Genomic DNA, 16,202 nt, shown 5'->3' with positions numbered 1-16,202 from the left:
CAAAGATTAACATTCCTTCCTGTTATCATAATGATAACCCATCATAAATGATAACCAAAGTGGCTCAGTAATCAGCTAACCAGATATACATATGTGTGCTTTACATTTCCCATCCATCAGTAACACAAGATGTTGTTTCTTCTCAGAATCTTGTAAAGCGTCCCGAGTTTGCATGGGCATGACTTCGCAAGTCCTGTCTGAGGAATCTTCACCTCCCGAGTTTTTGTGGGTGCAAATTCCCTTAATCTGAGTCTTCCATCACCTTCCACAGTCGAACCTAAACCCTAGAAAAATCCTAAGAAACTTGTAACAAAGCAAGTTACCATTATGAACTCATGCTTTCCCACACACTCGCTATTCCCATTTCACTTGAACCTAACCCTATTCTATTATCTATTGCCTATTTGTTCCCTAACCTACTCTTTATTATTCTAGGATCGACATAGAATCTCCTTCTTCCTCACACGACAGTTATATGTGCCACTCAGGAAAGAAGACGACTATTCTCTAAAATCACTTCTGTCTTGTCTTGAGGACATTAAGACCTGGATGGCCTTAAACCTTCTGGGACTTAATGAAGAGAAGACAGAGGTGATTTTGTTTGGCCCCAATGGCTGCCGTGAACCTCCCTTTGTTGACTTGGGTCCACTGGCATTGTCTGTAAAGCCAACCGTTTTGAACCTGGGTTTTAGGATGGACGGTGATTTTAAACTAGATAAACAAATAGGCGCGGTGGTTAAGTCCAGCTTCTTTCACCTAAGGAAGCTGGCAAAGGTGAAGCCCATTCTCGAGCGGGAGCATTTTGAAACAGTAATCCATGCCTTTATTACATCTAGGCTGGATTACTGTAACGCACTCTACTCTGGAGTCGCACGAGCTTCATTGGCTCGTCTCCAGCTTGTTCAAAATGCTGCCGCTCGCCTTTTGACCGGAACTCGAAAGAGGGAGCACATTATGCCAATTTTGGCCTCCCTTCACTGGCTCCCAGTGCACTTTCGAGTTCATTTCAAAATTATTTTATTTGTTTTTAAATCGTTGAATGGGCTCGCCCCGCCTTACCTCTCTGAGCTGCTCCACCTATATGCTCCTGCCCGGTGCCTCTTTGGCTTTCGACACTGGCTGAGGCATTGCTCCTGTTTTTAGTGCTTTTAATGTCTTAATTTTTAGTGTGTTTTTTATAGTCCTTCGTTTTACGGTTTTTAATGGTTTTTAATTGTTTGTAATAGCTTTTTGTTCATGAGTTCTCATGTACAGCACTTTGTGGCAACTGCAGTTGTTTAAAGTGCTTTATAAATAAAGTTATTATTATTATTATTATTATATCTGGTGACAGGAAATTATATACATTTCAGCTGGGTTCAGTCCAGATTCCCCTAAAGGCATGACTTTAATTTAAAGCAAACCATGATAAATGTTCCAATTCAGTCCCAGCCTTCAATTTACTACTCTGAATTTCAATGCCCATTTCTCCTTCTTAATTCAACAGCATTGTAGCTGATAATACAATTCCCTTCCAATTCCTGTGGAATTCCCAGCTGTTCAAATTTAAACAATCAATTTCTTATTATTACTAATTTCATCCTAAGTCCGATCAAAAATGCCAAATCGAGGGACAATTTATTTCCACCTTGATAATATAAACCTCTTTACCATCAAGGGTTAAACAATTCAAATCTATCGGGCAAATACACATCGGCTCTGCTAGTTCCAATACAATACAAGTTTCCCCCCTCAGTTAATCAAGTCTGTCTTCATTCTACACTTATATACTCGTTACTATGATAACTGATTACTATGCTAATTCTTCTCTATGTTGTTTCTTTCTTTGATTAGCTCTTAGTATGTTATCTCTTACTATGTTATTTTAACTTTTCTATGTTGGCTTCGTTCTCTGTCTAGGGGTTCTCGTTTCTATTCTATTGGCTTTGTTGTCTTTATTCTATTTTATTTCATTGGCCTCGCTGTCTGGGGTTCTCATTCTTATAGCTCCCAACCACTGGATAATGTCTCTTAAAGGGAAATCCTGTTGCTCACAGTTCCTCTTTTGACCATGTCAAATCATATTCCAATTCCACTTCTTACTTTAAGTTCCAATTTTATTCCAATTTTCACTTCCAATTTTAATTCAACTCTCATATTCCCTAAGTAATTCCATATGATCAGGTCTTTCCAAGTTCCATCCTTCTTGGTACCCTTTGAACAATCTTTTCCATCTTTGTCTGCCTTTCTGAGGATGAGATAATAACAATGTCAATTAATCATCAAACTCCAATTGGTCCTACGTCAGATTCTACAAGTCTATTCCAATCTAAAAATGTCAAAGTCTCTCCAATTCATCACCCTAACCCAATTTTGAAACCAAATCCAAAATTTATAAATTTACTTCTAAACCCCATAATTTGGATGCAATTCAGGTGTTGTGCCCCAAACCAGAGAAATATTTTCTTCTAAAACAATCCTTCAGAGTGAGGTCTGTCCCAAAAGTAATTACAAGGTATTGATGTTATTTCCTTCAAAGATGTTTGAAGTGTCTTTCATTCTCCTTCCTTTTATCCTTACAGTAGCCAGGTGATCTGGTTAGGCACTAGGAAAGGTCCTTTCTTTCTTCTGATGGTGTCTGTTGCTAGGGAGTGGGGATTGCTGGCCTTCCCAAGTGTCTTAAAGGGGCAGGACAGTGTCAATTCTTCCCGGCTGGTCACCTTTTCCCTGGGGAGCTACATTACCTTCTGTTGTTTTCCTCCTGTTCTTAGAGGTCTGTGTGTTCTTTTTACCTCACTCCCCAGGCAGTCTCTTGCTGACCCACTGTCCTGCAGGCACAAAACTCAGCAATATATTAGTGCAATATCTTCTTTTCCCACTCCCATTCCTCCTGTGCAGTAAGTTTATTTTTTCTCTCCCTAGTGCCTCTTTCATTCTTCAGTTGTTATCTTTCCCACCTAGCTACTATGTTACTTGCCATTCTCCCTCCTTCAGTGAGAATTCTCTGAGTGTCAGTTGAAGTATCTTCCCCAGTTAGGAAGGGGTGATGCCACAGTACTTTTCTTATGCCAGAGGACGCCTTTTAATTTTTAGATGGTATGGTCACTCACTGGCTGGTCAGAGCCACTGAAATGGGTTAGACTGTTGGTCTGTCTCTTCCCCTTGGTCTCCCTGATTCCCCTGCCAGCATCCCTGTCCTCTACCTTCAGGGTCACCGGGACCTCGGTTTCCTTGACCCCGTTTCCTCCTTCTTTGTCTCCTTCCTCCTCTGGGGTACGCCCACATGGGACAAGACCTACTCCAGTGCCCAAGTCCTCCACAGTTAAAGCATTGATCGGGCCGGATTGTCCTACAGCCTTGCCAACCAAACCTGGGAACGGATGGTTCTGTAAATGTGAGGTCTATCCATGCCTTGAGGTTTTTTTCTTTGTCCACACTTGTTCTTATCTCTTTTATTTGGACCTCTAACCTCCGTGCTACTGTTGGACCCGGCTGTCTTTACATTTGATTGTCTGGGGCCTGGGGAACATTTACACCTGAAGCGGGCATTTCCCTACATACATACTGTCTTCGGGGGTTTCTTTCTAAACTCTCCTCCGTGGTGACCCGTTCCGCTGCCATAATATTATTTATTTCTGGATCATTCCACTCATATTCCCCCTATATCTCGCCCCCTGGAAGGCTACCCGTGTTATCCTTGTATCTCAAGAAGGATTCCTCTATTTTGTCACTGCTGGAATTTTAGCTCCTAGCTCCTGGGTTTCCCTTACTATTATCTTCCACCCGTGGGGCAATCCCAGGAGTTAGGAAATCCCTTCCTGATGTTTCTGTGTTAGATTCAAATTTAGGGGGAGAAGCCGAAGTTAACGCTGACCCCTCCCGTCTGCCTCGCTCGCAGGCTGCGCAGTTTCTCTGACTTGGGAACATGAGAATTTTCTGGTGGATCCAGTGGCTTTCTATCTATTCCTACAAACTCTGCCCAATTTATCATTTCATTCTCTTCAAGGGGTACAAACCCTTTCTCATCCTTACCTGATATACTCGATTTAATTCCCTTAGGCCCCTTCCCTTTAAGAGCCGTGTCAGCGATCTCACTTTTAAAAGACAACATTTCCCTTGTTCCCGTTTTGGAATATCTTGAGAAGGATCGGGTATATTGTCTTCTATCCCCGATCTACAAGCCTCCATTCTTCAGTTGGACAGCAAAACAATTTCTTTCTTTATTTTTCTCCTAGTGAAGAATTCTTTCCACATCTGAATTAACTCACTATTCCCATAATCTCTAATGATTCTTTCTACATAGTTTATCCCCATCAAAGATTTTACTCCCCCTAATGACCAAATCTTATATTTTAAAAGTGCATTTAATTTTCCCGATAATCCCCTCAGTCTCTTGGCTTCATGTGGAAGCTCTCGCAAATTATCCTTATCGGGCTGTCTAATCTGTTTGATCAATCCTTCTCAAAGACATTCCCCATCTCGGAACAATGGACAAAACTAAACTTGTGAAATAAAGATTCCCAAAGACTAACATCTCTTCCTCTCGCTATTTCCCCAGACTCCAAGATCAATGGAATCTTTCTCTCACAATGGGTAACGATCTTACAATTAACAACCGCTCTAGACTATTTTCCAGTCACTCCTGTTTAATTATTTAAACTCCCAACTCTCTTATCGGTTAAATCACAATTGCTGCTTTCAAATTTTAAACAAAGGGCCTAACTCCCACTCGCAGGTTTTCATACAGCAGCTTTTTATACAGCAGACTTAAAGTGGCACAAGCAAATATCTCAACCCATGTCAACAAGACTATAACCAAAAATGAAAATATTCCCTTCGACGCAGCGGGTACCCGGACGTGGCGCCGACAGACAAGAAGCCGAAGCAAAGAAGTCGAAGCCAAAGAACGGAATGGAAACGAGGCCGAAACGACAATAAACCAAAAGTGTCCGAAGACGAAAAGCCTACTAACTGAAAGGATGGGACGCCTAAATGCAAACTAACCGAAAGGGCGGGACGCCTAAATCCCAAGGAACCGAAAAGCTGCGACGCCTAAAAGCAAACTTCCCGAATGGCCGCTCTGTCAAAACGTCACCTACCCGAAAGGCTGTGTTGCCTACAGGCCAAAGGACCGACTGCCGCTCAACAGAAAAGTACAATAACAGACTTGACGTTGCCGGGGGGGCGGGACTTGTTAGCGATTGGTCCAGACCCCCGCGTTCATCACATCACTGTGAAGGCATGAACAGTGTCCCAAGCCTCCGCTCCACCCGACCAGCAGCCCGCAGAGGGTGGCCGTGGGAGATTGGGGACTGTCCCGAGCGATGCACACCTTCGGCCGCTTTCAACTTGAGCACAGTCCTGAGGTGCCCCTGTGCAGATGGTTATTGAGGAAGTGTTGTTTTCAATTCATTCTGATTGTGGTCTATTGATGAGGAAGTCAAGGATCCAGCTGCAAACAGATGTGCAGAGACTCAGTTCCCCAAGCTCGATAACAGGTTTGGAGGGAATGTTGGTGTTGAATGACAAGCAGAAGTAGATGAACATCAGCCCGACGTATGTCAGGAGGTTGCATCTTTGCAGTCTGTTTGCTCACCATTTTTCATTTTACAACCCTCTTCTTCACATGCTTAGGAAATATTTTTGGATCATCTTTTATGCTTGCCGTTGTTTTTTTCTCATACCTTCCTTGCTCCTTTTACTCCATCTTTGAACATTCTGTAATCATCCTGCTTCTCATATATTCACTTTATGGCAGTCGTCGTATGCTCGCAGTCTGCTTCATTTTGCTCTCTTCGCTCTGCCTTTAATTTCCACATTCATCTCCTTCAGGGAGTAGAATTCCACATTCTTCTCCTTCAGAATGTATGTAGACTATAGTCAAAACATTGCCATAGACAAAGGCAATGTTTTGGCTATAGTCTACATACATTCTGAAGGAGAAGAATTGTTTAATTATTATTTGCTCCATAATTATTGTTTGCTCCATAGGATCCAATTCCATTTTAGAGGAGCAGGATTTGTTCTCATCCTGATTAAAATGCTTCCTTCTCAAATAGTTTTTTTTTTTTACTTTGGAGTGATTCATGAGCTTTTGCAAAACTATCCTAAATCATAACAGGCAGCAAAACAAGAATATTGCAATTCCATTTTTTGCATTCAGCATTTTTTCTCTCTGCACAACCAAAGCAAAGTATCCCAACCAAATATGATTATTATATATTTAATCCTAACAAATAAAACAGCTGGTGGAAATAAAGAAACAAAATCCAAATTAAACAATCAACAGCACAATGTGCATTAAAATACAGCTTATGATACTGACATAAGAAAGATGTTGATAAAGTGACTTGTCAGAGAAAGGAGGGTAATGTAAGCTCAGCCAATAGCATTGAGTAGATAAATTTTGTGGAGAAAACGACTTGCAGCCATCTCATACATTAAATACAAAATTTTGCAGCCTAGAAGACTTTGGATCCAATGGATTCCACATACTAAGATGTTAATCGTTCCAACAAGGACCTTTTCATTAAGGGATAAGTAAGCAGCAAGTAGTTATTTAGCAAACACAGCCGATGCAAAGTTAAAGATGGGCTTATTGCAAATAGTCCATTGTACAGCAAAGTGAATTAATTTAGTCGTAGCAACATGGCCTTTAAAATACCAACCTTAAAATGTGGTTTATTATTGAGGATGTGCTGAATGCAAAGATAGATATACAAGTTGAACACCGATTTTCCAGCACCCTCAGTTCCAGCGCCTTTCTGGATTATCTGTTTCTCTGGGCCAAGAGCTCACATGATAATAAAATGACAATCACTGCTGGCCAGCTAATGACACCGCTCATGTGTCTCTGAAGCACCGTGGAGTGCCAAAAAATCAATACATTCAACCCTCTAAAATGTAAACTGAATGTGATTGGTGACTTTAGGAGAGCTCCCCCTCCCCTCCCCCCACTCATCAACAACACTACAGTCACAACTGCGGTCATTTAAATTCCTCAGAACCATCATCTCCAGGGACCTTAAATGGGAAGCCACAGTCAAAAAGATCCAACAGAGGATGTACTTCCTGCGGCAGCTGAGGAAACACAATCTGCCACAGGCAATGATGGTTCAGTTTTACACTACCATCATAGAGCCTTCCTCACCTTCTCCATCATGGTTTGGCTCAGCCACCAAGAATGACATCCGGAGTCTGCAGTGCATCGTATGATCATCAGGCTGCAACCTTCCCCCCCCATAGATGAACTGAACACTGCAAGGGCCAGGAAGCAAGCGAGTAAGATCATCTCTGACCCTCTCACCCTGGCCACAAACTCTTTGAAGTACTTCCCTCTGGGAGGCGACTCCGGACTATGAAAGCCTCCACAGCGAGTCATTAAAACAGCTTTTTTCTACTCAACAGCCAAAAGTCTGTAGCCTCTTTTTACTCTGGTACTTTATCTTCACGATTAAATTATGTTTTATTTTTAATTGTCTGATGTATATCGTGTTTTTACCATGTATATCATGATTTTACCATGTGCGAGCAAAGCACTGTCAGATTCCTTGTATGTATACATACTTGACTAATAAATTTATTCTGACTTCTGACAGGAATGACCTGCCATCCCATCCCCGGCTCCCCCAGCCATTTAGAGCCTAGGCGTCCGACCCCACTCCCGACTCACAAGTTGCACCAGTGAGCTCCTCTCACCTGTTACGGTTTCTTGAGATCGGCAGTGGTTTTCATAAGTTCAAACGGGATTTTTGGCCATTCAGCCCATCAAGTCTACCCCGCCATTCAATCATCTCTGATCTATCTCTCCTTCCAAACCCCATTCGCCTGCCTTCTCCCAATTATCCCTGACACCTGTACTAATCAAGAATCTATCTATTCCTGCCTTAAAAATATCCATTGACTTAGCCTCCACTGCCTTCTGCATGACCACCGCCGCCTGCTTCTCCCATTGCTCTGTCCAGTCAGCCTCACCTACCCACCGCCGCCACCTCCTTCTCTTCCAGAGTCGCCACCATACTCCACCTTGGAAGCGACAGCAGGTGAGAGGGGAGGTTGCCGCATGGTAACCGCACCTAGTTTTAAAGTAAAACAACACAAAGTGCTGGAGTAACTCAGCCAACTGAATTAATCTGAGGAAGATCCTGATTTCACCTATCTTTGTTATCCAAAGATTCTGACCCACTGAATTACTCCAGCACTGTGTCCTTTTGTCAAGGATATTAACCATCATCTCCAGTCATTGGCAATAGCAGACACTACTCCCTCCGCTATGGAGCGTTTACAGTAAGCCCTGCTAATAATGTATCACAGCGCAGGGAGTGGTGTCCGCAAGGATCCCTACCGTGGGGCCATGCCCTATTCTTACTGCAACCATCGAGCAGGAGGTTTATACACCTGGAGTATCAGGAACAGCTACTTTCCTATAACCTTCAGGTTCGTGAACCGAGCTGCACAACCCTAACTCTAACACAGCAAAGGAACTCTACAGATTATATCTTGCATTACTATGGGGTTGTTTTTCTAAGTATGTTAGGCATTCATATTTTGTTTGTGTACTTTCTTGTTTTTGCAGCGTCTATCTTTACACTATCTTGTAGAAGTTGTGTTTAATTTATGATTTGGATAATTTATACGTTTATGTGTTGTCTGAGCTGACGTTCCTGTGATTGTCATTGTGCCAGTATCGCGTCATACTGGTGCACAACAATAAATGTAACTCGATTTAATTTGACTATTGCAGAGACCCAGCTCACGCAATTGTGGACACACCCACACTTAGCATATCGATGGCACTTTAACCACGCACTGGGAACAATTTTTCCCACATTCTTTCTCATAATGCACTCCTTCATCCCGATCTAAAGACCTCCCTGCATTAGCCTCCCTGAACTTTGGTTCCCTTCCCCCAAAACCCTCCATTCCCCCTTCTACTCATCACCATTCCCATTTTGCAATTTGAGATCTCCATTCATCATACTTCCCACACTCTTCCACTCTCGCCCTTTCTCCTGCTTTCAGCTAATAGCTCCCTCCAGAGGCAGACTGTTACCACCCATCTTTTGATTGCCATTCACCCTCCACCACGATTGTCCCACCCCCCTAGAGCCAGCAGCCATGTTGTTCAAAGCCTGTGAACTAGCCCAGAAGGTGTGGACTTCTTCCAGCAGGATCCTTAGTTGCTTGTGGGCTTCCACATCTGAGCAGATTGCAGTCTTGTTTTGTGCATCCCTTCATGAGATTGTACAGCACATGTGGGAGATTGTTTCTAGTGGCAGCCAGGGTATCGCACTCAGCACACCATCATCATTCATCACATGTACCAGCAATCGCCCCGTACACTAGCACTATCCTACACACCACGGGCAATATACAATTTTACCAAAGCCAATTAACCTACAAACCTGTACGTTTTTATGGAGAATGGGAGGAAACCTGAGCATCCAGAGAAAACCCTCGCGGTCACAGAGAGAACATACAAACTCCACACAGACTGCACCTATAGTGAGGATCGAACCCGGGTCTCTGGCGCTGTAAGATAGCAACTCTACTGTTGCACTACTGTGCCATCCTAAAAATACAAATCTAAATAAACATAATGAAAATGCAATGAAAAACTGATGTTTGGTTTAACTATATCCATCTCCTTATCTTTCAATACAAAACTAAACAATTGAACAAATTATATGAACAAACAGGGAATATCTAAATTTTAACAATGCACCTCATTTCCTTATTATGTTCTCTTCCTGTGTTCACGAAAAACCCCTCACACCGTAACTATTCCCCATAGCTGGCAAACAGGCTGTTATAATTTAAGTTGATTTTGCTTGGTTTGCGTACATAATAGTCCGATTCTAAAAGAGGTCAAACAGCAAATCCACTTTACAGTCTAATCTTCGATTGATGAAAATAACCTAAAATTGTAAGATGTATTCCTAGGCAGTTACTCATGTCAGTTAAGCAAGTCTCTGCTAAAAGCTGATATGCTTGTGCCTAATCAGTCACTGTTAGAGATGCTCACCTTGTTATGAACACCTAACTAATGTACAGCATTTACATATAGGCAAATGTGACAATGGTGGGATGGATTTGCAGGCTGCGGCCAAGGGCTGCAGGCATTTTCTACCAGGTGGAAACTTGGCTTACTGCAATATTCAAATGGTAGATTAAACCCTGGTTTAATCATGCATGGCTTTAGTTTTACTAAGTTTTTATTTTAATATTGCTAAATTGTCATCTTTCCAACTTGGAAACTATTCAGGTTACAAACCGTTCTCAGGAAAACAGAATCCTCTCCTGGGGAGGAACTGCACATGATAAAGCTGCAAAATTTGGATTGATGTCTTTCTACCAACAAAATCAACTAAGAGTGCCGTTATTCACCAGTACTCATATTCATTACTGTACATGTGAAGTATTCTCACCAACTATAACATTTAAATTTAGCAAATAAAAGCAGGATGTGTTTTCAATACATCAAAAGAGACAAAACTGAAATAATTTTTCTCTCACACTTGTGGACATTGTGTCGAGAAAGATCAGTTAGTGCCAAAAACAAAGGTGGAGTTTCGACCATGGAAGTGAAATAAAAATCAAAATAGCACATATTAGGAAAGGCTCCAAGGAGATCCACAGACAAGCAGCACAGGCTGAGACAGCAACGATTGATTTTATACAATTAGAGGTGGAAACAAATGGTCTTGACATTTTGGGGCAAGGGAGAAGATAAAAATAGACTCACCAGAGCCTTCAGGAGGGAACAACAGTTTATGAAATTAAGTGACGCAAACACTTTCAACAGGCTCCGTTTATCGTTTGTTATTTCAATATGAATCTTTTGTCTTTTGTGCTTTGTGGTTTTAGCGAAGTTAAACACAGCACGTTGTGACTTGCTCTGCCGAGTAACGTATTATGACACATTTAACACAGATAAAGTGATACATTTCTTTGCCCTATGCTATATTATGCAAATTGCTATAAAGTTTACATTTATTGTACTTCATTTGATTAGAGATGACAAATGGTTGTGACTGGCACAGAAATCTAAAGATAAGTTCTTCATTGGAGTCGATATCATTTGAAATAGCAATATTACTCTCACTACACCAATTAGTAATTCAGCCAACTGCAGACCTTATGTTTGATATTGTTGCTGCATTCACAATGAACTAATAGTCCTCACTCAAAGGATGCTCCAAAAGACCAAAAACTCCCCTCATCTGCCAATTCACATGGACATCTTCAACCCACCCACTGCTCGACTTCCATCTAGACGACCAATTTGGAAGAACCCACCACCAGCTGATTTCACCATCCAATCAGCTTGGAAAAGGGAATGGGAGTCCAAGGACGTCCCAAATAAACATCTGGTGTCAGACCCCACCCTACCGGTCCCTGGCACCAATCTCCCAAGGAAGCAGTGGACGACGCTGAATAGATTCAGGACTGGACATGGCCCCTGCTTGGCCAGCCTTCACAAATGGGGCAGCAGTCCAACCCCATGGTGTGCTTGTGGAGAGCAGCAAACAATGCAACACATCATTGAAGCATGCCCTCAACAAAGACTCAAAGGAGGACTTGTCACCCTTCATACAGCAGATCAAGAGGCAACTGCTTGGCTAAAGGACTTTGCATTCGCTAAATAAATAAATGAACTAAGGAGTAAGGAAGGCAAATTCAATGCTAGCATTATATCAAGAGGACTGAAATACAAAAATAGAGATGTAATGCTGAGGCTCTATAAGGCAATTTATCACTTTATCTGTGTTTAGCTTCGCTAAAACCACAAAGCACAAAAGACCGCATTTGGAGTACTGTGAGCAAATTTGGGCCCCATATCTGAGGAAGGATGTGCTGGAGAGGGTCCAGAGGAGGTTTACAATAATTATTCCAGGAATGAGTGGGTTAGCATATGATGAGCATTTGAAAGCATTGGACCCTCTACTCACTGAAGTTTAGAAGGTTGAGGAGGGACCTCATTGAAACTTACAGAATAATGAAAGATAGATAGAGTGGATGTGGAAAGGATGTTTCCACTGGTGGGAGATTCTAGGACCAGAGGTCATAGCCTCAGAATTAAAGGGCACACTTTTAGAAAGGAGGTTAGGAGGAACTTATTTGGTCAGAGGGTAGTTAATCTGTGGAACTCATTGCCATAGAGAGCTGTCAGTGGATATTTTTTAAGGTAAAGATAGACAATTGTTTTATCAGAACGGGTGTCAAGGGTTATGAGAAATCGGATTAAGAGGCATAGATCAGTCATGATTGAATGGCGAAGTAGGCTCGTTGGGCCAAATGGCCTAATTCTACTCCTATAACTTGTGAACTTAAGCATAAAAATGTTGCCCGTGACACAAATTCAACTGTGAAATCTTTGGTATAAACGTTTTCTCCGAAAGTGCAGGTTTTTGTACTCAAAATTCAATTTATGGATGTTGCTCCAGCCATATACAACTACCAATAGCCAACTAAAACACAATGAAACTCTCTGGTCAAACATTCTGACCTGACTGACTCATGATTCTATTCCTCCTAGCACAATAGTTCCCAGGTTACCTAAGAGTTCCAAGAATTGTCCCCAACCCTTTTTATTTATACAAATCAGAAATGTTGCCAGCTGTAATCGTAAAAGTTGTACTGGTAGATTATTTAGCCCAACTTGCAGATTAGTACTGCTCTTAGTTAATATTAGACCAGTTAGAATTAATATGGATCTGCAGTACAGATTTTACATTTTATGAAATAGATCAACATGAATATTAATCATGGCACAAAATTATCTCAATGTGTGCCATGAACCTATCATAATATTCAAGAGACATCTGGACAGGTACATGGATAGGATAGGTTTAGAGGGTTATGGGCCAAACGTGGGCAGGTGGGACTAGTACAGATGGGGCATGTTGGTTGGCATGGGCAAGTTGGGTTGAAGGGCCTGTTTTCACGCTGTCTGTCTCGATGATCCAACTATAAACTCTCTTGACTTGTCTTGATGTTTGAAATTCTCGATAAATATATTAATACTCTGAAATTCATCCCAGCCAAACTTCGTGAAAATTCCAAAGTTTAATAATTTAAAACTTGTAATACCGAGCACACAAAGTTGTTAATGTCTGCGATTTTGATTCCAAAAGCTGTAATTATTTTCAAGCACAATACAAAGCAAGTACAGGCTTCACAAAGAAAGCATGCAAATCACCATGAAACATCAAATAGTCATGTTTCCATTTCGCCATCCTCCAATCTTATCAGAAACAGCGTCCACATGAGTCAGATAAAGTGAGCACATGGTTATCATACTATCACATCTGAATGGCATCTACATTCACCCACATGTATAAAAGTGTTAATTCGTCACAATAGTGGAGGATGATCATGCATCGGGGGGGAGAGTGCAGTGGAGAGATAAGTTTTTTTTTGCCTTCCATCACAACGATGTGATGGATGTTTGTGTAAACTGTGTTGTGTCTCGGGTCTTTTTGTTTTGTAATGTATGGCTGCAGAAACGACATTTCGTTTGGACCTCAAGGGGTCCAAATGACAATAAATTGAATTGTATTGTATTGTATTGTATCTAGAGTATCACAGTGACCACAGGGGGGGGGGAAACTAAATTCTGAAACTAGTCCACGTAATTCGCAGTGGGAATATTAATTCAATAACTAATAATTATTTCCAAAGATGTTATGCAGTTACATTCAGTGACACACCATTTTAGCACAAAATTTAGAACATCAATCACAAAATGTGCCCTTCAATTTCAACTAAACATTGGATTTCAAATAACTCTCTCAAATTCCGTCTTGATTTTCCACATTAAATACACAAAAGGTGTACGTTTCAAACTAAAATTATGATTCTTTTGAACTAAATTGGCAGAAAAGTAATTTTATTTTGTAAAATTCACTTCAAAATGTGTATAAATAAAAGTAGCTGACATGATAACATTTTAGACTTTAACATCACTAGTAACTCAGTTTGCTTCAGGTCTCCAGTCTTATTAAAGACGATGTATTAAAATGCTGTAGCATATTTTAATAAATGAAAATTAAGGACGATTCAGATGCAAAATGCACAGGACCAAGACAGAAAAGCGAAATGAAAATAAACTGAAAGAAACACGTAGAAGATGGCCATACAACAACAAAGACATGTATTTCCAACTTTCCAACAACACCATGCCTCACTGGCAATTGTCATGCTGATTCACCGAGGGTACAAATTAAAAAAATATCAGTGCACCAGTGCTGTCTTTGGCTCTCTATGGAAAAGAACTGTCACAGATTAAGCTCTTACATCAGATACCAAGTTCACAGTCTACCACGTAGAGTGCAATTTCTGTTCCCTTCTATACTCAAGACAGGAACTCCCTGCAGCATGCACCTGAGCAACCACACACAGCGTCTTCAAATCCAGCAGCAGCAAACGGCACCAACAACATTCTCTCTCAGGCAGAGATCCAGCACCATGACTACACACAGCCAGCTCCCAAGGGTGGGCCCCTTCAAGTGTACGCCAACTGCAGACTCCCAAAGCACACACTTTATTCAGAGTTCTGTTACGGCAGGAGATTCCCAGATGAGAGAAGAAATTGTTCTTAAAATGTCACCACCAGCCCCCTCCCCCTTTCAGGAACCCCTGGCTCATAATCACTCAGAGCAGATGAGGTGCACACAGACACTGATAAGAGTCTATTCAGCTGGAAGCCCACAGAAGAATGAAGCAGGAATCCATCAGTTTTATTGCACCACCCACCAGGTGGTGGAACGAGATAGAATAGTGGTGTTTGTGGTATATAAACATACAGGAATGTTGATATTTGGATTACATGCAGGCAGATGAGATTGGTCAGTCTGAAGAAGGGTCCCGACTCAGAACGTCACCTATCCATGTTCTCCAGAGATGCTGCCTGACCCGCTGAATTACTCCAGCACTTTGTGTCCTTTTGGGATTTGTCAGGGTTAGGGAATAGTTGAATTTTGCATCAAGATCAGCAGACATGGTGAGCTGTTCCTGCTGACAGGCAATATTTGCAGAAGGTAATTCATCCTGGACCGGCAGTTCTGCATTTTATTAATTTGTTTGTAAAAGGGGCTTTTGTGTGTTAAATGTGTGTGTTATATATACACACACACATATATACGTGCAGTGTGGGAAGGAACTGCAGATGCTGGCTTACACCGAATATAGACACACAATGCTGGAGTAACAGCGGGTCGACGTATCGGGTCGAGACCCTTCTTCAGCGAGTCCGAAGAATGGTCCCGACCCGAAACGTTAACCATTCCTTCTCTCCAATAACTGTCCCACTCAGTTATTCCAACATTTTGTGTCTATATACACACAGTGCTTCAGAGTGTGTGTTAGAGTGCAAATATGCATGTATTAGAGAGAGTGTGTGTGTGTGTGCAGGTAACCCCTATTGCAGGAGCGCTCTATTGTTGCCGTGCGCGGCAGGTTTGCACCCCGTGCAGGAGGGCGCGCGGAGCCGGGAAGGAGGGGATCGGGGATCGGGGATGGGGACGCGGACCGACAGTTGGTGCGTCGCTGCCCGGGGGCTGAGGGGCTCGCACGGCAGAAGCGGGTGGAGGAGGAGGAGACGATGCAGGCAAGGCCACTCACCCATCGGTTGATCGCGTTGCGGAACATGTCGCGCCTTCCTCCCCTACTCTCCCTCTGCTCCCCCCTTCCTCAGCCGCTGGGATCCGTCGGCGTGGCGGCTTCTTCGGCAAATAGTCGGCGTGCCAGCATTTCCGCGGCCCTTGTCTTCCACCCGCCTCCAAGGGGGGGGGGGGGGGGGGGGTTTGGTCAGCTTCAGCTGTCACCCCGCCCAATGTCCCCGCAGCTCCTCCCCTCAGGCAGCGCCTTCTCCGTGCGCGGGGAGACGAGAGACGCCGCCGGCCACAACAACCTTCCTCATTCCGACAATGCCCACACCATTGCGCATGCTCCACCGGAGCCCGCGCGGAGGCCACTGGGAAATGTAGTGCGTACACCGCCTGGCTCCAATAAAGCACGTGCCACTGCGCAGACACGGCCGGTCCCCAGCGCGGGGCCTCCAGGGAAATGCAGTCTTACATCGTTGCTTCAACTTCAACGACCACCTCATGCTCTGCCGAACCTCGCGCGCAACCTCCTGGGAAATGTAGTCCCGTCCCATTGACAAGTACAGAGACTATACCACCAGCGCACCAGGGACGTGCGGTCAAGGGGAGGCAGGA

At 42.8% G+C, this 16,202-nt stretch overlaps 1 protein-coding gene across 4 annotated transcripts in view; it reads right to left on the bottom strand.

The window, feature by feature from the left end:
• The window catches only part of atp11c (ATPase phospholipid transporting 11C), a 111,972-nt gene extending 96,056 nt beyond the window's left edge, over window positions 1-15,916 (bottom strand). For 2 of the 4 annotated variants that reach the window (XM_033030297.1, XM_033030298.1), the window contains exons 1-2: window positions 15,604-15,916; window positions 2,724-2,807 (exon numbers count right to left, since the gene is read on the bottom strand). In XM_033030297.1, the coding sequence (XP_032886188.1) occupies window positions 2,724-2,807; window positions 15,604-15,630 (111 nt within the window). In that variant the 5' untranslated portion in view covers window positions 15,631-15,916. The remainder of the gene's footprint in view (window positions 1-2,723; window positions 2,808-15,603) is intronic. The other 2 variants (XM_033030299.1, XM_033030300.1) reach the window with 1 other exon arrangement.
• Between the last annotated feature and the right edge of the window lie 286 nt (window positions 15,917-16,202).

Source organism: Amblyraja radiata, chromosome 12, assembly GCF_010909765.2.
Source record: "Amblyraja radiata isolate CabotCenter1 chromosome 12, sAmbRad1.1.pri, whole genome shotgun sequence".
Taxonomy (NCBI): domain Eukaryota; kingdom Metazoa; phylum Chordata; class Chondrichthyes; order Rajiformes; family Rajidae; genus Amblyraja; species Amblyraja radiata.
The sequence above is the reverse complement of the archived record's forward strand: the minus strand, read 5'-3'. Positions and strand labels throughout refer to the sequence as shown.